Source organism: Colossoma macropomum, unplaced genomic scaffold (genome assembly GCF_904425465.1).
Source record: "Colossoma macropomum unplaced genomic scaffold, Colossoma_macropomum, whole genome shotgun sequence".
Taxonomy (NCBI): Eukaryota; Metazoa; Chordata; class Actinopteri; order Characiformes; family Serrasalmidae; genus Colossoma; species Colossoma macropomum.
The window spans coordinates 28,421,441-28,445,984 of NW_023494784.1; the positions used below are offsets into that span (position 1 = coordinate 28,421,441).

Genomic DNA, 24,544 nt, shown 5'->3' on the forward strand with positions numbered 1-24,544 from the left:
CAGTTTTACAATCTGATTACTGCTTAAACATTGAGCCCCTATGTGCAATTAAACTGGAATATGTGCAATAAAATCAGACCATATGAATATGATTACAGAAGCTACAGTGATAAGTCCAGTCCAGCACCTTTCTTAAAACCCACTTACCAACAAATAATACCATCAAATACTGGCAGGCGTGACATTTCACCTTAAAACTCATTCAAAAGCTAAATCTCAGGATGATCCTTAGTCCCAATAAACATCGCAGTTAGAAAAGGTCATTGGATGTCAGCTAAAGGTCTTATAAGAACACTATCCTTTTACACTCTAGAGACACCTCCTCCCTTTCTCCTCTACACCAGAGCCATGAGAGAGCAGAGGTGGAAGGAAAAGGCTGTGTTGCAGTAATCACTGCACTGAGTACAATAACAGACCCTGACTTCCCCCTAAATAAGCTCACACGCACTTTACCCCAAACTGACCCACACACTTCATCTACCGAGGGCATTTGGGCTGTTAGAGAGCTAAATATCACAAGTGAAGTGTAATGTTTTTTACCAGTAAATATTCATCTATTGATTCATTGGTCCATTAGTCGAATCTGTGCTGCTGAAGGAGAAAGAGAGCGCTCAGATCTGCATTCAGAGGAGCCCTGACCCACCCTGACCTATTTAACAGCGCTCACTCACACACGCCAAATTCAGCTCAGAGGACAGAGACATAATGCCAAACAGAGGAAGCAAATGATGCACAATTCTATTAAAACAGGCAAATCATTTCTTGATACATAAGAAAAAAGGGCTTCTCTCTATCTCTCCATCTTATATGTAAATCAGAGGGAACTGCTCTGTCCCTGTGGAAGCCTCTGATCTCACATCTAGCACACTCAGCAATGCTTGCTCTTTCTCTCTCTCACGTACACAAGCTTTCCTCTGCTTCTCTTCTCATCATTCCTCATGTGTCTTTCCAACCATCTCAATCTCTCACATTCTGTTGAGTTTAGTATAAGATTTATTGGTATGTATAGCTTTATTGGTATGACTGTATCAAGTGCATTATTGCCAATAATAATGATATTACTATAACAACAAAAACAACAATGACTGGAGTTATTATATATTTCTCTCTCTCAGACAGATACACATGAGAAAACTATTAAAAAGAGCAGTTATGTCCTCCAGCACAGACTATGAGCTGTAGTGCTATTCTGAAATGATGAAGTGTCCCAACCATGACTAAGCACTGATCCCAAGTCCATTCTTTCAGATATTTAAGGACTACTCTAACTGTCGGTGACAGAATTAAGAAAAAGTGTATTTGTGCAGAACATCAGAAAATCTAGACCACACTTAAATTCATTTAAAAACCGTAAGTCAACACTGACCCAATACACAGACAACTCATCCCAAGTCCATTCTTTCTCTTACACCAACATGAAGTGATCATGTCAGACAGCTGCAAAGAAACAGACACTGTCCGCACAACTTGATAGCACATAATTACAACTGGTACATTGATGTACTCATAAATATACACCTATGATACCACCCACTCATAAGTATCCACCCACCCACACATTCTCTCCGAAACCCCACCTTCAATGTAGTCCTGATGGACCACGCTCTGGACTCTCTGCGGCTAGGGCAAGCTGGTTCCGTCTCTGCTGGTCCGAGCAGCTCGGCCGCGCTCACGCTCTTACAGTACCCACAGTTCCTCTGGATCACGGAGCGCAGCCCCTCAAACAGAATCACGCTAGTGGTGCAGCCCATGGCTCCAGCATCAGTGACCCAGTTTTCCTATTGCTCCATAGAGAAGAGTGAGAAGAGTACAGCATGCGGCTCAGCACACTAACAGCACGCAGGCTGCTACACCTCACTGATACACTGACAGCAAGGGAGGGATGAGTGTGTGTGTTTGTGTGTGTGTGTGTGTGTGTGTGTGTGTGTGTGTGTGTGTGTGTTTGAGGGCAAGTTTGTGACTGAGAGAGAGACGGGGGGAGGGTGGGAAGGGAGAGAGCACAGAAATGCTGGCTCAGAGCTCAGAAAGTGGGTTAATGTCAGAGGTAGACAGAAGAAGGATGCTGAAGTCTCAGCCAAAAGCAGAGCCAGACTGCTGACTATTCTTTGATATTTTTCTCTCCTCATACATGTCAGTAAGCAAATATGATTTTAAACCAATGTAATTATCAGTACTTTCTTTCACTTCTATACTATAGACCTACTTCAGCTACTATAACTGTGTTGTTATTGTTTTTTTGTAGAATGCCTCGAAGCTTTGAAGCTGCACTTCCACTGCAACTTTCTCTCAGTAGGCTCAACAACATCAACATTCTGCCCCCTGTTCTGTGATTAACTGTGTGTGTGAGTCGGACAGATGTAACATTCACACAGACAGATAGTAAAACTAATGCTACAGTTTTACAGCATGATGGATTTTTTTCCAAAACATCTCAGTATCTTTCACTGTCTAAATGAAAACTGGTCTGCTATAGTGTAGACTGTATGTTTACAAGTATTCATCACTATAAAAACAACGGGCATATACACAATAATACTATATACAATGTCCTACATTTTTCTTGTATTTTATTATTTTTTTATTTTCCCCCAAAGTCCATGTATGAAATTGTGTGGATTTATGCATATAATTCATTTTTAGATGATCACTTTCCAACCTTTCTTTATCCCATAGAATTAAACAAGCTGTGTTTGTAACTGTGCTTTTCATTCTCTGCTCTGATTGGCTCCCCTGCATTTAACCTCATTAAAAAGGCAGCCTGGACTCCCATGTGATCACATAAACAAATGGAGAATAGGTGCTCATGGATGAATAAAAATATTAATGAAGAAAGATTTTCAATTCAATTCCAGAGGGGAAACCATACTTGCCAAAACCTGTTTTTTTGGTGTTAGTCAAAGCTACTTTCTCAAGGGGAAGTAAAGAGGCTGTTTGTGAAAGCCATACATTTACAGACTGAGCCTGAGGGAAAGACCAGATAAGCAGAATATACTTTTTTCCTGTGAAGATCAATAAAGTAAATATCTGTCTTGACTGACAGTCAAATAGCCTCCAGTTGGCCATTTAGCAAATATAATTTAGAGCACATTCTAAACAGTATGGTAAGAATTACTTGTATTACAGAATTTACTCCCTTTCAAAAGGTTCAGATTTTATTATAAGCCCTAAAAGAATTAATAAAGGTGCCCTAATGTGACAGACATTTAAAACATAGGTCAGATCTGTCTGGAAACATCTTATGTAACCACATTTGGTGTTCGATAGATCCTATTAATAAACTTAAAATTAAGTTCATGCTCACTGGTGGTAGACTTAGGATACAGATCTGAAAAAACAGAAAACCATACATCTTGGTCAAATATCTTCCCCAGGTCTCGCTGCCAAATGCTCTTTAGATTTGTTAAGGAGGACAAAGATTCATTAGACAACATAATCTAAATCTTTGATATCAAACCTTGAGTCACAGTGTTGGTGAGAAGCTGTTCAGTCTCTGTCAGACCCAGTCGCAGCCCCTGACTGCGAGAAGACAGCTTTGTCTCAAGTACTTGGGTATGAGCCATGACTTAACAGGTCTTGAAAAGCAGAAAAAGTAGGTGAAGCACTGGATAAAGGATTTTATAAAACTCGGGTGGATAGCCATCTGGACCAGGTGATTTGTTGGAAAGCCTGGACTGCAGTGCCTGGAAAAAGCTCTTCTGGGGAGAAAGGGGCTTTAAGTTTATCCCTGTCTTCCTCTGACACTGTGGGGAGTGATATTTTATTAAGAAAAGACACCATTTCTGTTTCTCATGCCATGTTTTGTGACTCATGAAGAGATTTGTAATAGCTCCTAAAAGTGCTATTTATAATGAGGGGTCTTATGTAATAGAACGACCAACATGCTTTAAAGATTTAATAATCCTCTTACCCTATTCTTTCTTTATCTGGTGGGCAAGCAGCTGGCGTGATTTGTTACAGAATATGTAATATTTCTGTTTAGACATTTAAAACCCAGAAATTAGATTTTTAACATGATGTGTATGAGCTAAATCAATTCTTGACCTTTTCCACTTTTTCCAGTTTATAACTACAAAGCACAGCAGCCCACAGGAAAACTAAAATCAACTTTTTGAAATACAACTTTCTTATTCTTTTCTTAAATGCTAACATTGAAAACCTGAGAATTAAGGCCTGAAAAATCCATGCTTGTTGTCAGTAGATTTGCAAAATTTGCAGTTATATTTAAAAAACATAAGATAACGTTAAAAAAAAACAAAAAAAACACATGGCTGTAGTGATATTAAAAAAGAACGAATAAAAAATAGAAATGCAGTCTATTGTATTTTCACTAAAGATACTTCACTGGCTTTTCCCAAAAGAGCAACCGTTTTGTCTTTTTAGTTTTGAGGGTTTAGCACCTCATCTGAAATAGTCGGACCACATAAAACACGCTCCACTGAACTAAGCTTTTGGATTACCGCTGTCACAATCAACAATCACAAATCAATCAATCGTACTTGATATCGGCTTCTTCGTCATTGGTGTATGTCTGTACAACTTCATGCATTAAAACAGGCAGATTATACTGAGAAGTTCAGACCGAAAAGGAAAGCAAGCTCTGTTAATGAACTAGGAGAATGCATTTCCACCAGCACTAAACTGAACCAGGGTTCGTTTGCGGACCGAGCCCCGCAGTTTTTGCTGGACAAGTTCAGCTGTCTGCTGCAGACCCAAGTAAGGGTGGAGTAATTACACATATCAAAATGGAACGAACTAAAGAAAAAGTTGTGATAAGTCCACACCAAACAAGGAAGGTGTGAAAGTGTCCTGTGAAACTTCTCCATCTTTGGCTAACTGTCCACACCGCACGCCCACGGGTGTGTTGTCTCAGACTGATGATGTTTAATTACCCTCCTACTGCGACGTTTTTATTTGTAAGCATCTAATAATAATTATATGGGTCGTAATTTGATTCTTAGATAAAGTTCCTTTTTTCCCCACTTATGTTTTTATGACTTAAACTGACGTTGCTGGCCCACTACGACCTTCTGCCTCCCCTTAAGTACAGACCCACAAACCACTAGAGGGCGCTTCATGGCCCATTGGTAGTCGGCGACCCACAGGTTGAGAAACCCTGAGCTTAATTAAGTTTAGCCTTTGTGATATAACAAAACTCAATCTGACTGAGTAAGAAAAGATTTATGCAATTGTTCAAGCATACAACTTCTGCCTCCAGATTGCAACATTTCTGAGTGAATCTTTTCTAAAGAAGAATATGATATAATACGGCCTCGAACTGTGGCCTTAGCTGCATCCCACAGAGTGGCTGGTGAAACAGGTTAACGTTTGTTGTCCTCCCAAAAATCAAGAATCCACTGACGCACTAGATTGCAAAATGCTGTATTAGTAAGTGAAGAAGAGTCCATGTCTTGCTCTTGCATGTTGGGATGCCTAACTTCATATGTATATCTACTGGGGCCTGATCTTGCTAACCGTAGTCAATGTGAATACGAGCTATGGGGATTGGAATAAAGCGTGTAGCCCCTAATTTTGTAATGAAAAGTGTAGTTCCCTCTAAACGTCAGCCAGGCTTCATTCCTTGCATATCTCCCTAAGCATTAAAGAGGATCTAAAATTGATTAGAGGAAGGGAAAACTTGTCCACCTTCTGATTCAATTGAAATCACCAGCTAAAATGCCCAAGATTGTGTGAAACATGAATTTTGAAGAATTCTTATTTGGTGTGCAAATGTTGAGTATCATGACATGAAGATAAATTAAGATAATCTGGCTTCAGGGTCATTGATTTGCTTTTCAAAAATGAATGGCAAATGTTTACTGATTAATACAGCTGCACCTCGTTTTCTAGGGTTAGAACTGCAAGATGCAAAATACACCAACCCAATGTTCAACCTGTGATAAATGGTTTCCCAAAGCACAAAGCAACTGATGTCCTCTCTTTTTTTAAGATAAGTTAATATTTCTTCCTTTCAATAACATGCCCTTAAAAGGTAATAATAATGAGAATCATTCACCCAAGGCCATGGAAGTAAAGAAACAGGACGTAACTGCAAAGATGCAACATACCAACCTGCTTAGGCACAAAACCTCAAGTGCAAACATTAGAAATTTTACACACACAAAAAAAACCCCACCAACAACCCTTTGCACCCACCCCCAGCCCTGCCCCCAAGTTACAGGACACATAAGTGAAAAACACTTGATCACAAGACACATGAGACGTGAAATAAAAAACAACTAAACAGTACATTAGAGCATGAGTCAATACAGCAAAGTATAGAATACGCTGTGAAGAAAAAGAAAACGATTATTTAAATACAAACAATACTTAACCATACCTCGTAAAAAGCAACTGCGCCCAACCCAAAATGGGAAGGTGGTTTTGTCAAAGACAAAATCCCATCCTCGCTGTAGCTGCTCTAACCTATTTTTCCACTGAGTTCGGTTGGTTCCCATGTCTGCGTGAGCCTCTTCACTCTCAGACATTTTAGACTTCCTTTAGAACCAGCAAAAACAGTGTTAGGAATGAATATGACTGACGTAGAACAAAAATAAAAAGGTAATTGGAGTAGAGCATGAACTTAAGCAGTCATTTTCTAGTGGGTCACGTGAGACCAATCACATTTGTTTTAAAAAGCGGATTTATTGTGTCTGAGATGCCAGCAGAGCTGCTGTGTAATTCAAATATTTCACAGTCATATAGTACTACATATTAAACTGACTGAAGGAAATAATCCACATGCAAAGACAAACAGCCTCAGGTAGGCTGCTATCCACACTTACACACGTGTCTTTGTGTGCTAAACCATGTTGAGCACATATAACTCCTTCACAAAGCCTTCACTGACAGATGTTTGCCCCACAGCTCAGAGGAAAAAAGTCACCATTCACAAAGTGGCCTAATACTACACACACAGACAGACAATCACACAAAGAGCAGTCTGCTTTTTCATGCCCTAAAGACATGGAATCAGATCACTCATGCTTTAACATGTCTCAGACAGTTTTCTAACATAAGCCAATGCAGTGTGTGTAAGTGCATACATGTGCGAGTGCGTAACTGGTGTTTTCCAAGAATGACTCACAGGGTAGAGTCTCAGAGCAGTTTCAGGTGCTGTTTCTACTCTTATATGTATAAAATCATATTGCTCTCTCGCTTCACTTCAGACATGGCCATGGGCAGCTCACAGACACTCACGTTATTGGAAAATCAGGAGAACTAGATGTTTGGAAGAAAATCTCTTACCTTCTAACTGGTTTAAAGTTCACAGGAGGAGGTAAAATAAACGTAGAGATGCACCAGTGTAGGAATTTGGGAGCGGATGTACATATTTTTTATGTATGCGGCTGCTGATGCTGATATCAATGCCGATACATGAATACTTAGAAAACGTAGAAATTGGGACTACATTCACCTGGATAAGCATTAAAGAGGAATATATCATTTATGTCTGCAGGGTTACACATGAGGTAAAACGAATAAACTGAAGATACTTTATCACAGTAGCCCAGCATCATCTAAACGTTCTGTTCTTCCAGAGTACAATAAATCTGTCCAGTGCTAATATTTTTTAAGCAAATATCTGCCGATACTGATATGATTCCAACATCATTGTGTATCCTTAAGCAATGTTTTAATGGAAGTTAAATGTAATGAGATTTTATTCTAAAGAATTTTAAGAAATAAATTTGGATCATTTAATTTCTTGGTCCATTCAACAATAATAATTGGTCCATTCAATGACAAAAATGGAGAGAGAAGGATTTGTTCCAACAGATATGTTATGGAATGCTGTAATATCGAGTCAGTGTGAATTGACATTACAGTTTTTTTGCTTATCACTCAGTGACTGTAGTAACAATATGCTGCATGATACAGTGCGTGAATATTCCGTGTGACCCAAGGTACCTATTGCAGTGCACTGTGTATAAGAGTGCATCATTTTTTCAATCCAACTTTTTTCTGATTCTGATACCTGAACTGTTTTGAATCATTCTTCTATGTGTACAGTAACAAGGCACTGTAATTACATACTTTGTCTTTAAACTATAAAAGAAAGATAGAAATAAATGCATAAGTTAAGAAACAACTGTAGTGCTACTGAAGATTGTACTGTTACAACAATAAGTCCATGACTAACAAACAATGGAGAACGTGTGTTGGTTGTCTCAAGGTCAGTATATGTTCCTGTAAGATTTCTCCACTCATCCATAACAAATGCTTCAGAGCATGTAGCTCCACCTCCAACTGTCAACAGCCAATCAAAGCCTTCTAACTACAATCTGAGACTGCCTAACATCAGTGACCTTTTACTGGCTACATCTGAATCACACACTCTCTCTCTCTCTCTCTCTCACACACACACACACACACACACACACACACACACACACACACTTAATCCTTCTGATTATTAATGACCAGTGGGCTCCAGGGAAAGATGACGCTGAGGATATGCTGCTATAAGACACGTCTCATGCACTCATATGCCCGCTCCCTTGCTCCCTCACACCAATGTTCTGATCATTAACGAGCAGTGTGCTCTAGAAGACAGTGTTCAGATACTCATATAAGCCCTAATGGAGACACATGTCCTTTGAAAGATGTGGGCAGTAAAAGCGAATGACGTTTGGCAGTAGTTTTGAGCTGTGGTGATAAATAAGTCAACACAGTGTTCCTCTGAAGATCAGCGGGATGTCTGTGCCTTCAGTGTGCCTGTATGTCCACTCTCTCCCACTGCGCTGGGGTGTTTACCCCCACCCAGCCACAAATGCACACACTTTCATAAAGCACTGGCTGGGGGTCAAGTGGAGCAAATTTATTTGTGGTGATGTGGGCATGTGAATGAGTGAGTGAGAAACACAGAAGCATATGAATATTTCAGGCACTGCTGAGTCACTGTAGTAGACAGTATGAGTGTGTAAGTGAATGGTGGTGTTATGTATCCTCTAACCTGCAGGGGTATGATCAGTATGCTGTACAACTGCTGCACAACAGCTAAAGAGGAATTAAAAATTGGACCCAGATCATCCAACATCACTATCTGACCTTACTAATGCTCTTCTGGCTGAATGCAATCAAATCCTCACAGCAAAGTTCAAATGTTAAGCTTTCCAAGAACAGAAGAAGTTGTTACTGCAGAAACACTCCATCTTAATATCCTTGATTTCAGAAGAAATTTGTCCATACATTTGTCCATTTTCTATAGGTAACACCGTGAAATTTGTGTAAGTTTGCTTTTTGGATAAACTATTCCTCGTAAATAATGGATGGAACTGGCAAATAAGGTGATCATTTCAGCACTGGCTCTATCAGAACTGGACTGCTTTATAAGAATATAAAGCATTTTGAGAATTTATCAAACTACCATGTGTTCCAGAGGAGAAGGCACACATGTGGTTCTGCACTGAACTAGTTACTTTAACATGAAATCTATAAAAGCCTAGAACATTTCCATCTGCTCATTCCTATAGGAAATACACACATATCTTCTAAGCCACTTATCCTACTGTGTACAGGAAATACAAAGCTACAAAAAATATTACATTTTAGGTTTATATTCCTTAATCTAGTGCTGATATCAGCTGGGAATAGAGCAGCAGTCCGATTTCCATAAGAAACAGACTTCCAGGGAGCTAGACTCATACTGCAAACCGAGACAATCTGCACAGTGAAATACAGAGAAAAAAACCCAAAAACTCAATTGAAACACAAAATCTAAAGTATAAACACTTTAATTTTGAGATGCTCTGGTCCTCAACAGTTTATTTTTCTACTACTAAACTACTAAAGAAGGAGAACTGGAGTGTCAGCTGAAGCTTTAGGAGCAGTAAAGTTACTGACACTAAATTACTTCGCTGCACACATTTTCACCAAATTCAGTGATGCACCCTTTATAATCAATAAATGCTCAGAACACAGCTCCTGCTAAAACACAGCTCTAACAGCAGTCTATATTTGCTAAATACAGACATAATGAGAGCCTAACACGGCCCTTCAAAAGTTTGAGGAAACGTTTTCTCATGTCCACTTTTTAAAGTAAGAAAAAATGAAATTGTTTTGTTAACATAAACAACAGTTTTTTTTATTAGAACTTTGGGTATATTCCGCAACACTCGGCTCTATGGTCTTCCTTGGTACGAAGAGGAGATTTTGCCTGCATAATGATTTGACTTTGATTTGACTGTTTTGGTTTTAAACTACTGTTTAAGAGCACCCTCATTGTTTTAAACAATCTTTGAATGTCAGTGATGTTAAGATTTGTCATTATTCACAAAGTAGCACCGCTACTTATACTGTTACAAATATTTAAGTGATACTGTTTTCCTCAAACCAAACCTGGTTTATTTTTAATAAGTCATTGCAAGCTGACAAAGGAAAGACTTTGATTTCTATCCAAAAACTATTTGAAACATGCGGTGTCCTCAAACTTTTGATGCACAGAGTTTGTGCTGAGAAGCAACACAAAAACAAATATGAGAGAGGGGCAGTTTGAGTTTCAAAGGAACTAAAGGGGTTTGAGGTCATGACAATCTGAGCGTTCTGTGTCAAAATGAACTTGAATAAGAGGAAGAGACCTATGTGGAGAGCGAGAGCGAGAAAGAGAGAGAGAGACCAACCCTCTGGTTTCTTTCCTTTATTATGAAGGAAGTGGCCTCTTGTGTGAACTGAAGCACAAAGCACAACAAAGATGCCCAGTTTCCCCACACACACTCCTACACACACTCCAGCTCTGTGCCACGTCCAGCATGTGTTCCTGTCCAACAGGAAAGAGAAAACAGAGGACAAAACCTGAAAAGAGCTGGTATGGTGAAGTGGGTAACAGTGCTGGCCAGTCTATACCACACCATGCTATACCAACAAGAGTTCTAGACAACTCCACATCCACCTACATATGTAACACGTTTAAACTGCAAGTCACAGTGTACTGTGGTAAAGAGAGATCATGAGCTTTGAACGCTCATAAGAGATCAGCAGGCATGAATAGTTTTTAGTTGTCTAATAACCATATAATGTTAACTCACAAAAGTTAGTAAAAGTAGATGCTTGCCAGCCAGCACTCAATGAGAGAGCTTTTTTTTTGCTTAGTGCACAACTTCACTTGCACTGTTCTGGCTTATAATGACAATGGAATATCATTGAGCTATGAAATGTTATACCCTCTATAGTAACAATATAAATATGGTAATTTTTAGCGTCTTTTTGTTTTCAGTTTGCTTTATAGAGAGAGATATACACAGGTATTTTGCACTTGAAGAGCTTGCCTCACAAAAAACAAAGAAAAGGTTCTGTTCAAAGGCTAATGAAGAGGTAAAGTTCAAAACTGGTGTTCAGTAATTAATGATAATGTAGTATGTTAAATATATGTGTGAGTGGTGATGTTCATATTTCATAATATGAAGAGTTTCATTCCAAAATGTTACATATTCATTTGCAACAATTTTGGTTATAAAAAGTTTTTTGGACACCATATTAAAATAAGACTAACCTTTTAAAACATTTATGAATGGTTTAAAATTAGTATGTTAATAGTTATTGTTACGTCATAAACACTTTATAAATCATTAATACACAGTTATAACACATTAATAAAAAAGGGCAAAAGTAAGTCAGTTATATCGGATGAATATGTGATGAAGAAGACAAAGCAAGAGCAGTAAACATCAAAATCTGAGTTTTAAAAGTATAAGTGAATGAGGGCTCACTATAAGGCAATCAACAGTTCACTGTTGCCCTTTTATTTGTGTTATAACTGGTTATTAATGATTTCAAGATCTTTGTGAACTAATTAATAACTATTAATAAACTCATTTTAAGCCATTCATAACCATTCAACACTTTACAAGGTCTTTATGAGTCTTTATGAGTCTTATTTTAAAGTGGCGCCACTTTATTTTAATTAAAAAACCACACTGCTTGTATTTAATTCTATTTTCACACAATGTCCCAAAAATTGTGAAAAAAAATCCTGAAAGTGGTTTATAATACATTTTGGAACAAAACCATTTGTATTTTTCCTTTGATTTTAGCCACCATCTTGTGCGCTTTAAAACAGTTAAAATATGTTTGATGTTTTTGCAGTATCATATCCTAGACAAACTGCCACACCTCTAACACATACACACCTTACCTCAGAACACTGACTGACATTTAACCAGACGGCACAGACAAAACAGGCCTCATCCTCTTCCTGTGTCCGAATATTCTGGGCAAGTTTATTTATCCCATGAGGTGTGTGTGTGTGTGTGTGTGTGTGTGTGTATGTACATTTTTGTATTGAGGTTATTTCTGCAGCTCCTTGGCGGCACATCTACAAAGTAGAGGAAGCGGTGCCTTTCAGCCTCCTCCCATGGGCTACATAAACGTAGCTCTCGCAGTGTCTGAGAGTCAGGATGCTGTGCCAGTGGCTGTGAACCACACACATACTCCTCTGAGCCCCTACTCTTTTCCTGTCTTCTTAACCTGCCCTTCTGACCCCATTCTATACTTACTCTCTCTCTCTCTCTCTCTGCCCTAAATAAGTAAAACCTTGCTACTCCTTCCTGTTTCTTCAACCTTCGAAAGAGCTCTATACTTTGCTGAAACCAATATTACCTCTAATGGACACAGTATGATCACAGTTTCCTGTCATCTTTCCAGCATCACTGTTACACCTCTTCAAGTAAAGCTACTGCTGCCCCCTGCAGGACACACACTATACCGCAGTATGAGCCACACATGCACGTTCACACTCAGCCTGCCCCTATTCACCTGAAATGAAAACAGCTGAACCAAAGAGGCTTACTGTGTACTCTAAAAGCATCTTATTTCAAGTGAAACACTGTGTAAACATGTGACAGATGTGTCAGTAACACACATACACACTGTGATGTTAAGGACCCAAAAAACAATATGTAAATCAAAAATCAAGATGAAACGCTGTTCACAGTAATAACAACCAGCCTCATATCAAGTGTACACAGGAGCCACATGGAAGCACAAAAGTAAAATCTGCTCTAGTTCAGGGTAGAAAAATAAGGCAGAGTTTTCCATTTTTTACTTCAGTGGCTCCACATTCAATAGTTCTCTTTATGTATTCTTTTAGCTCAGATGACAAAGTTATGCACTTTAATTACGCGTTAATGACAGATGTACAGTAGCTCATTAAATGACTACCAAAAAACAACATTTTCTCACTGTTTCTCACTTTTCTTTACGAGTAAGCACAATTGCATGCAAAAGTTTGGGCACTCCTGGTCTAATTACGTTAAGACTGCGTCCTCTACAGAGAACATACTTTTGCACATTTTTATACACAACTCTGGTTAATTCGCTGAATTTAGCAAAATGGGGGAGAAAAAGTAAAACACAAATGTGGTCTGTGCAAAAGTTTTGCACATTTTATACTGCATGTTTTATTTTTTCCCGATATGTTCAACTTAGCAAATAAGGAAATTGAAAATGAAAATCAAATAAATGGAAATTGTGACCTAAAATTTGCAGTAAATTGCCATTTTTAAGCTTGTTCTCTGTAGAAGATGTGCTAACTTATGTATACTTTGGCAGTCTTTGTTTTAGCTGGATGTCACTGAATGATCACAAGTTTAGGGCTCAGTGACATACATGCAGGTCCAAAGAACAGCCTACCTACACATATACACACACAATTAAATAAACATTACAAAGGCATCTGTGATATATTAATTAATTTACTCTATTCTGACACATTTAACTATATAAAAGATTCAACATTCAACTGTGCAGTGCCCGAATTAACTGGTGGTACTACAGGAGTTGTGTCTATATGTAAAGTATGAAAATCTGTACTAATAACATTAATTTCAAAAACATAAAATCTAAGAAAATCAGGCAAATTTAACAAACTGAAAGTGTGTGCCCAGCTGGGTGGCCAGATGGCAGGTGTGCCTCTTATTTTCAAGAACACGATGGTGTGTAGATCAGTGGTCACCAACCCTGGTCCTGGAGATCAACCTTCCTGCAGTTCCAACCACAATCTGCCCCACCTGCTCCAGTTAATTAGCTTCTTCAGGGACCCTTGACTGGCTGATCAGATGTATTAGAGTTAGGTATGTATGTTAGATGCAGGTTGGAACTAATTTTTGCAGGACAGTAGATCTCCAGGAGGAGGGCTGGTGACCAGCGGTGCAGAGGAACAGCAGAATGGTCGCGTGAGTGCATTAAACATGACTGTAGTTCTGTTCCTGTAGAATGGTCTGAAAACAGTATTAATCTGCAATCGACACGGCTTCAGTGGCAGGAACTCTTAGACAGAACAAAATGACCAACATTTAGCACTAGAGCTATTTAAAAAGAGAGAGAAAGAGCTAAGTGAGGGAGAGCTGAGAGAGAGAAGAAATGAGGGAGGGAAACAGTAGGAAGCCATGGAAGCACAAAGGAAGCCATACGGAGAGTACTGAGGAGTAACTTAATCAGTCTGACCTGAGAAAGAGAGAGAAGGAGTGTGAGAGTGAGAACACACTGGTGTCACTTTACAGATGACAGTCTTGCATTTCTGAGGTAAACCCACTTGAGTTGACACTCTTAGCGAGCACCAGAAAGAAAAGAATTTAGAGTCATTAAAATTACATTAGATATTAAAATTTTATACTAGATTTTTAAAAAATAAAATTAGATAATAATATTATTTTTATTAGATCCGACATAAACACTGCCAATAAAGACCAGTAGAATTACCGCAGGAAGGCAGAGAAGTAGAGACAGAGTATGGCGTATCAGAATGTGAATAGGGCACAGCAGAGTGGCAGGATATGGCTACAGAACAGCAGAAAAGGGAAGAGGACAGAGGGGTGTGGGGCAGCAGGATGGAAAGTGGGCAGGACAGCAGGAGAGAGGGATGTGAACATGGAAGAAACTCTCACAGAGCAGCTAATCCTTCACGACTTCTCCCCTAATTAGTGGAAATCCTCTCAGGAGGGCTGCAAGAATGTGTGTGTCTGTGTGTGTGAGAGAGAAAGAGAACACACACACAATCAGAGGAAATGAGGGGCATTACACTCACAATGGTCTCACACCTGTGTATCTATTCGCAGTACCACCATCCACACAGAGACTTACTGTATTCACTATAGAAACATACTTTGACCTGTGTGACTGCGCAGTAGGTCAGTTTGGGACGCTCCCTTCTGAAAATACATTTACTGACTGCTTTATTAGGTTCCCCCCAACTTGGATCTACAATTACCGTCCATTTTATAATCTCTTACCATACATTTGTAGTTCTCCAATTACAGACTTTAGCGTCTGTTTTTTTGTTTCTATGCTACTTCTTTTGGAATGTAGTATTGATAGTTGGGGCCAGACATCAGTGTGTATATGATGTTAATGGGCCAAAACTGTATTAAAACATAGCCTACATGCTCTATAATATGTTCATGACTATATGACAAAAAACTACATTATATATGCTTATATAGTTACACAAATCCAATTCCAGAAAATCTGGGACAGCAGGTAAAATGCAAATAAAACCAATAATCAGTGATTAATTTACTTTGACCTCTATGGGAACAAATCAGTACAAAGCCAAGATATTAAATGTTTAATCTTATCAACTTAATTGTTTTTTGTAAATCTACGTTCATTCTGAAATTGATGGCAGCAATCAACCGTTCTTAAGAGCGATTTCTTCTTACCCACTTATGCAGTTTTACAAGGACACTGATAGTCACCAGTGTTTTCTTATTTGGGATTTGTTCTTGGGTAAGACCAGAATCTATGCATTTTCAAGAGCACAAAGGTGTGAACAATTCCATGATTTAAGAACATGTCATGAATCTGATATAGATTTTTTTCTTAGGACCTTTCTCAAGAAAAATTTAAGAAGAAAAGGCCCATTGTCCTTGAGGATGGGTCAAGGTTCACCACTTTGCCACAACACAATAGTTTTAAAATAACGTTTTGAAACTGGGTTCTTATGACCTATACCAATACTATAAATTTACCACATATTTTTAGCCCACTGTTTTTTTTTTATTATACATGAAGTTCTATTTTTATTATGTTCTACTACTGTGTAAACAGTTCCTTCAGTCATCATTTGCACAATTTTTAAGCAATTCTGAACTACATCAAAATAATCAAATTGAACTGTGGTGAAATTTGAGATTTCAAGGTGTCTTAAAATGTTTCCTAAAGAACTGAATCGCAATCAGATGGAATGCTGAGTTCACAGATTTTACAGAATCAGACCAGCAGCTGACCCACAGACCTCCAAGTGCTGGATGTGTATGTTGATGCAGGGCTGCAGTATTCTTTCGGTACAGCGGAGGCGCAGTTCCAGGCCCTCTCAGGAAGCACTAGAATCAGCTCTACTGGCACACAGCAAGGCATTAGCAGCACTGCGCCATTATCCTGATGTTGGCACACACACACAAGCAGGAATTACATGTAGAAACACACACTGAAGTTTTGTCTCACACACCCTTCCTGTCTGGGAAACACATGCAGCAAAACGTGTCCCACTCTTAGAACTCTGCTGTGCATAGCTCTTCAGCTCAACGCACACAATCATGATTAAAGGCAACACCAGACCTCGCCAACTCATTCGTGCATGATCTCACACTGAAAGCACTCATTTGAGGGGAAAATAAAGGCTGTGTTTTTAACTGAACAAAATTTCAGATGTTGATGACATCATGCATTCTCTTGCAGTACACCTCCTATTCAAAAACACCAAAGTAACAGATACATTACTATATATGTGACTTATGGGATGAGCTTGCTTGCTTTCCTGCAAGGTAGCAAACATTGATGGATGGATTGGACGCAGCAAAGTAGGGGTCGTCCTTGTACTGTAGTGTTGATTAGAAAAACACAACAGCAATAGGACCTTATAGGATTTTAAGTCTTTTTTTTGCTGGCAATGACAAAAGCATGGCTTATTTTGATATTATTTTTTCCCTCACTCATGCTGTCGCTCAATGAAACTGAGAACAGAGATTCTAAACTTTCAATCAACATCACATGTGTGTTTATAAGCAATGATTTGAAGTTACTGCGGTATGTCAGTCATTTTTGCAAGTTTTGCAAGTTTTGTTTTCTGGGTCTTCTTGGTGGTCCACATTGTTTCTCTAATCCAGCTCCCAACGCACCCAAACCAGCCAGTTTACAACTTTCTCTGTTACCACAATCTTACACAGTCAGGCTATGATTAATCCTTTTACGGTGAACATGGAATCGGGTGAAATATGGAAAGAAGATATGTGGTATGTTTTCAGAGAACAAACAACAAATCATATTATGTAAACATTTGGAAATTAAACAATAATAACAGCAAAAACAGTCTTAGCAATTTCTTATATTCCTTATATTTATGTAGTATGATTTCTTTCCTCTGGTCTGCTGTTCACTACAAATGTCACAAAGAGTAGCTGCTCTATTCTTTTAAAGAGTTAATTTCATGTGCACTAGTAAACAAACTAATAGCTAATGAAATAAAGAAAAAAACTGGTTACGATATGTAATCCCAATCTTAACCTCCCCGGGAGCAGGTTAGGAGCGCAGCGAGTTACCATGGTGTTGAAGCCTAATAAATAGTGATCCACCTGAGATAGAAAATCCAGGATTAGAGTACATTAAGTTAGCTGGCTAAGCAGTAAATCCTGGCTGGTGAGACAGGCCCCAGGTATTCAGTGTTCTTAATGGCTTGGTTCAGGTGTGTTGGAGCTGTGTTGGGCCCTCCGGACTATAGAATGTACATTGAATATAAGCAGTCAAATTAATCAATCAATAAATCAATCAATCAAACTTTATTTATATAGCACCTTTCAAGTAAATCAAATCGCAGTTCAATGTCCTTTATAAGCAATTGACATAACACATAAACATACATATACATAGATACATAGATACACACACACACACACACACACACACACACACACACACACACACACAATTAAAAAAAAATTTAAAATCTTAATTCATAGGGTTTAATATGATGTCGGCCCACCCTTTGCAGCTACAACTCTTCTGGGAAGGCTTTCCACAAGGTTTAGGAGTGTGTTTATGGGAATTTTTGACCATTCTTCCAGAAGCGCATTTGTGAGGTCAGACACTGATGTTGGACGAGAAGGCCTGGCTCACAGTCTCCACTCTAATTCATCCCAAAGGTGTTCTATCGGGTTGAGGTCAGGACTCTGTGCAGGCCAGACAAGTTCTTCCACACCAAATTCGCTCAACCATGTCTTTCTGGACCTTGCTTTGTACACTGGTGCGCAGTCATGTTGGAACAGGAAGGGGCCATCCCCAAACTGTTCCCACAAAGTGGTGAGCATGAAATTGTCCAAAATCTCTCGGTCTGCTCAAGCATTAAGAGTTCCTTTCACTGGAACTAAGGGGCCGAGCCCAACTCCTGAAAAACAACCCCACACCATAATCCTCCCTCCACCAAACTTTACACTTGGCACAATGCAGTCAGACAAGCACCGCTCTCCTGGCAACCGCCAAACCCAGTCTTGTCCATCGGACTGCCAGTGATTCGTCACACCAGAGAACACGTCTCCACTGCTCTAGAGTCCAGTGGCGGCGCTTTACACCACTGCATTTGACGCTTTGAATTGCGCTTGGTGATGCAAGGCTTGAACGCAGCTGCTCGGCCATGGAAACCCATTCCATGAAGCTCTCTACGCTTTTCTTGAGCTAATCTGAAGGCCACATGAAGTTTGGAGGTCTGTAGCGATTGACTCTGCAGAAAGTTGGTGACCTCTGCACACTATGCGCCTCAGCATCCGCTGTCATTTTACGTGGCCTACCACTTCATGGCTGAGTTGCTGTCGTTCCCAATCGCTTCCACTTTGTTATTATACCACTGACAGTTGACTGTGGAATATTTAGTAGTGGGGAAATTTCACGACTGGACTTGTTGCACAGGTGGCATCCTATCACGGTACCACACTGAGCTCCTGAGAGCGACCCATTCTTTCACAAATGTTTGTAGAAGCAGTCTGCATGCCTATGTTCTTGGTTTTATACACTTGTGGCCATGGAACACCTGAATTCAATGATTTGGAGAGTCATTTGTGAGTGAATACTTTTGGCAATATAGTGTATATATTAGTGAAAGTGAAATTTCATACACAACTATGGAATTAACTGTATAATTACATTTAAATAGTACAGCAAAATAACAGTAATAACCTGACTTATTAACACTAGCAAAAGGTTGAGGATCAGTAGTGGTTAGGATTTAGCAGTACTTGTGCAATTTGGCAGTATCTGTCAAGAATGTGTGTGTGTGTGAGAGAGAGAAAGAAAGAGAGTGTTTGTGAGAGAGAGAGAAAAAAACTATAATATGCCTGTGTTTGTGTGGGTAACCTCAGAATACTTGCTAGGTCTTAAGGTTGACTGAAAGCATAACTGGTGGCTTTTTGCATATAAACAGATTTGGCTTATTCACCCTTGCTGTGGAGGACAGTGTTCTCTGCTTAGTCTCTGCCAAACACACACAAATGTTCTGCCTGTTCCACAAAGGCTAATGACCTGCACCTCTTGGTCAAATAAACCGACAGTAAACAATCACATTGCAGCACTGATCTGAACCACAGACTGCTTCACTCTGTGTAATCACTATGACTGTCAATTCACATTAGAAAACAATTTGATAAGTTGCTGATGACAAAAGGTTTTGAAAATAACTCCAAACAGCATAATGCCAAGTGGTCCATATGAACATCCAACACAAAATACATACAAATTACATGACCCTGGGGGGGCTTGGGGGGCTCTGAGAGTATGATTCAGAGTATGATGCCAGGGGGTCTCACAAAGCCTGTCATTTCAATAAATATGCTCAAGTATTTTTTATATCCCAGAAATATGCAGTGTATTACTTGTTTGGTCAGACATTGACACAAATGGAAGGAAAAACTAGTGCACAACTTAACACAAAGGAATTTTACAGCATCTGTCACTTTGATCCATTTTTAACAACTGATCCTGATTGCTGTCTTTCTTTACCAGACTCCAGTCCATTTCAGCATACTGTGGAATGTTAGCAATGTTGCAGGTGGAGAGAAATGAGGAAAAAGAGAAAAAGCTGTATCACGACATGATCCATATATACCATATACCTAGGCTGCCCAAAGAGGGGCCTGCAGATGCAACAACCAATATGTAGCAAGCATTTACAAGCTAATGGAGCATAACAGGTGGTTGTACACAGACAACAGGAGATTTAGAGACCACTGGTGTGAATTTCTTTTTTCTGAACACAAAAGCAAGATAATGTGCCTTGTATGTAAAGAAACCGTTGGAATATTTAAAGAATAGAGTTTCTCCACATATACTGGCAAGGCGCAGACACATCAAGCTAAAGGCTAAGCTAGCTGTTTTGTCTCTTTGGCCCTCAGCCCACAATAAACATAATATTGTTTAATAATTTGGTCCCCTAAGACAAAATGTTTCAGCACTCTTGCTTTAGACAATAGGATATTATACACTTATATGGGCTCTTGGCTTTCCTAATCTTACATAGTCCAGACTCACTTCTGTTTATTTACAGTGTAGCCCCAGTGCAAAGTCACACTGAGTCTCAGGCCGGATCTCTCTGGCCTTATGTGGTCAGTAAATGGCAGCTGATCAGCGCAATAGAACAGGAGGTCAGCAGTGCTAGCACTCTTTCATCTCATGGTGAGTGTAGCTGAGCTACAGCCCAGCGGTCAGGAATGCAGAAAGACCAAACATACAGTACACACATACATGCCATGTACTCACACACATGCCTTATCTTCTCCTGACCGGAGAACGGTAGATAACGTCTGTAGTAAAAGCCAGAGTACACAGAAACCTGCTCTTACCTAAATACCAGTATATGATATAACATTTTTTGTGTTACATCATATAGCAGTAAGGCTTAGGACAGGCCTTCATTATGTTCTGGATCCTGTCTAGCTGTACTATGCAAAACAGAGATATCTACACTACATGCTTTACAGGCTTGTTCATTAAGCTGTCAGACCGAAAACAACCTCGTGTACGAAAATACATGATGCTTGAGGAGATTTTGCTGTGCCCTGTTTTGAATGTAAACTCTCTCCCCTCTGCCCCTCCTTGTTGCTGCAGCGATGGCGGGGACTGAGCTTTGAGGTTGTAATCCAGATTTAATCGGAGGGGCCGGTGCACATGTGCAGAACGCTGACCTTAGATATGACCATCCACACTAAGCACTGCCCACTTAAAACGCACTGCATACCAAGCTCACCAGTGCGTGCTGGTAAAATCTAACATTATTAGTTTTCCACCGCCCTTCCTCTTATGGTTTCCTTGTCTTTTATCTGTCTTCTTCATATGCTCATTTCTATTCTACACTATTCCTATGATTACTTTTGAAATACTTGTTAAAGGAATTATTTAAATTATTAATAGCAAAAAAATCCAAGGATCCAAGGATGTCATTAAGAATGATTATAATCTTTGTTTGAGCTCCTTGGTTTAGGTAGGCTAAGTAGCTGGAGAGGTATTTTTGACTATATTCAATTATTTATTTATTTATTTATTTATTTTTACCACATCCAGGTGAAGTGATTCATGTGGGGGGGGGGGGGGGGGCAAGAAGAGGGGAAGATGGAAGTATTATGGATAAATAATAATTTTTTCTTAGATGTTTTGTTTGTCACAATTAGAAAAAAAAGGTATCAAAGAAGGTGCTGCTTTGGGATCGGTATCAAATATTTTCAAACAATACCCAGCCATATTCGAGAACTGGCCTTGGATCTATAAAAGGAACTCTATAAATTAAACCTATTATTAGGAATGCACAATGACGTCAGAATGATATCACTATCAGCAGATTGCTTTAAAAATTAGTGGCATCAGACAGACATTTTGATTTAACTGATATTATAAACCAATATTTGATTATATTTTTATTGTGTTCTGGAAGAATGCTTAGGTGACACTGGGCTACTGTCTTAAAATGTCTACACTTCATTTTATAACCCTATACTAAAAAATGTCAAATTTCTTTGCAACGCTAATCGAGGAGAATATATTATTATTATTATTATTATTATTATTACTACTACTACTACTACTACTACTACTACTACCACCACCACATTATTATTATTATTATTATTATTATTATTATTATTATTATTATCATTATTATTATTATTTAGGGCTGTCACAATCATGAAATATTAGCTAACAATTAACTGCCATATAAATAACTGTGCTTAATGATTTGTCTTTTCTTGTTCATTGTATGCACTTATTAAAGTACAAGAATGAAGTCCAAAAGTGGCCAAATTGGCTGATCAGCCATCTTGCTTCCTAGCTGTGTTTACTTAGCAGCTAACGCTGTTTGTCCTGTCAAAATAATGCACTACACTGCTGTGTGTGCAAACACATACTCACAAAAAAGTCTACAGTTACACCCACATGTACATACATATGTACAGTCGAACAAAGTTTTTTTTCTTGAGAGTGAAACTATTAGTAAATAAACACTAATTCTACGAGAATACATGCTAAAAATGTTCACTAGAATTAGAATTAGCTACATGGCTAACCAATAAACAAACAGTCAGCTCTTCCCTTTAAACTTGCATGATGTGTTTATTCACAATTATTAGCTGCAAACCAACAACAAACAAGTCACCTTTTACCTCTTTCAGGAAAATATGACTGAAATCTAACAAGCGAGGAAAATCATTTTAAGTAATTGCAATCATCTCAAATAACTGCATCTCAAGTGACTGCAATTAGGCGATTATGTAGAAATTGTGACAGACCTATCATTATTAATAAATGTCAAAACACAGTCTGAATGGATGCTACAGCAGAAATCAAACATTGACCAACTCTGTCCATGCAGAAGAGACTTCAGGAAGTGAAGGAAAACAGACTCATCGTCTCTGGTTTGCAGTGAGGCCCACACATCCCCTCACATGTGTGAATCAGTTTCCCAGTACAGGCTGGGTCTAGAACTCTCTCCTCTACTCATATGAGACTCATAAACCATAGGAAATGAACTGAATTCTCACAGCACAAAAAACATTCACACTTCATCCAAAATCCAATGAGGTCCTTAGACAGCAACATATCTGTCACATGTACACTGCAGTTTCTGTCTGCCAGACCCAAAACACTACTGTTTAGACATTTCAAACCACCGGAACACAACATATGACACAGTGTGCAGGTCAAGCAGGACACCGGCATATACCACACTGCCTCAGACACGCAGAGACGACAAATCTGTGAGGGTATATAGAGAGGGCATAAATGCACAATAAAGACAGAGAGAGACATATCATCACTCTTTTCGTAATTCTGAAAACTAGCAGCCTAAGGGCATAATATTGACTCTACATTGTACTTCTGAGACAAGTTTCAGCTAGACCACTGCACAATCACATACTTACATCTGATATAATCCTTCTGTCACACACCCTCTTACACACTTACAATTATACAGAGAATGGAGCTGTGCCCTGTAGTCAGTGAAATAAGACCATTAAAATAAAATTATAAACATCAGAGCCAATATAACCAACATAATAATGCAGTTTTAACCAATAAGAGCAGTTTTACATTATGTAATAACTAAAACCCACACAACTGCAGCGTGGAACAAATTTATCCCCAATGAAACTGTACAATGTCAGTATGAGAGTTTTCCATACTATCTGTTCCAGTATCCAGTGTTTGTCCAAAACTAATATTTACTTCCTTTTGTAAAAGCATCTCCACCCAAAGGTTCTTCTTCTTAATTTAAATTCGGAAACCACCTGAAACACCGTATGCCTGATACAGAATCCCACCATTTATGTTTCCGTTTCTCCTTGGCTCATTTTACTGTGACAGAACTCAGCACAGGAGCACTGTGAGAATGGCCTGACCACACAGCCATGGCTGCTCACTGCCCTGTTCCAGCTCAGTGCCTGACTCTTGTGAACAGGAACACACTCACTCTGCCTGCTGCTGGTGGGCTAAAAGGGTTTGTTATGGTAACATCCCTCTTAAACCAAAACAGATCCACTGAGAGAGATGACTGAGATAAGAGGGAGAGAAAAAAGTAGAAAGACATGAAAGAGAGAAGAAAGATATGAGTGACAGCTCTAAGCGCTAAGTGACAGCTCAGAGAGGGAGCTGAGAGAGAGGGAGCTGTGAGAGAGAGAGAGAGAGAGAGAGAGAGAGAGAGAGAGAGAGAGAGAGAGAGAGAGAGAGAGCTAAAAGAGAAAATAGAGATAAGAAAGATGAAACAAAAAAAAGAAATAGATATGAGAAAGAGATGTGAGGATAATGGAAGAAAGCTTTGAGTGCTTCCTGTTTCAACTAGACTCTGGTCTTCAGCAGGGATCAAAGCAGGATCTCATATGTTGTAGGACATGATATATATGTTTACATATATGCATAGGACATTACTGTTCAATGGGCATTCCGGCCTAAACCTAGCATTTAATAGCCTTATCAGTTTGACAGAATTCACAATTCTGTATCCTTTTCATATTTTCATTCATCAGCCCTCTTTCACTACAATACTCATCATGCATTATGTAAAAACAACATTGAGAACCCC

General features: G+C 39.0%; 1 protein-coding gene across 9 annotated transcripts in view; it reads right to left on the reverse strand.

Moving 5' to 3' along the window:
- zmp:0000001200 (dedicator of cytokinesis protein 9) overlaps positions 1–24,544 on the reverse strand; it is a 110,173-nt gene that overhangs the window by 71,748 nt on the left and 13,881 nt on the right. For 3 of the 9 annotated variants that reach the window (XM_036567221.1, XM_036567207.1, XM_036567198.1), the window contains exon 1: positions 1,578–1,751. The exons of 3 other annotated variants lie outside the window; for them this stretch is intronic. In XM_036567221.1, coding sequence (XP_036423114.1) covers positions 1,578–1,751 — 174 coding nt within the window. Of the gene's footprint in view, positions 1–1,577; positions 1,904–24,544 lie in introns of those variants that run through there. 3 more of the 9 variants (XM_036567228.1, XM_036567253.1, XM_036567213.1) reach the window with 2 other exon arrangements.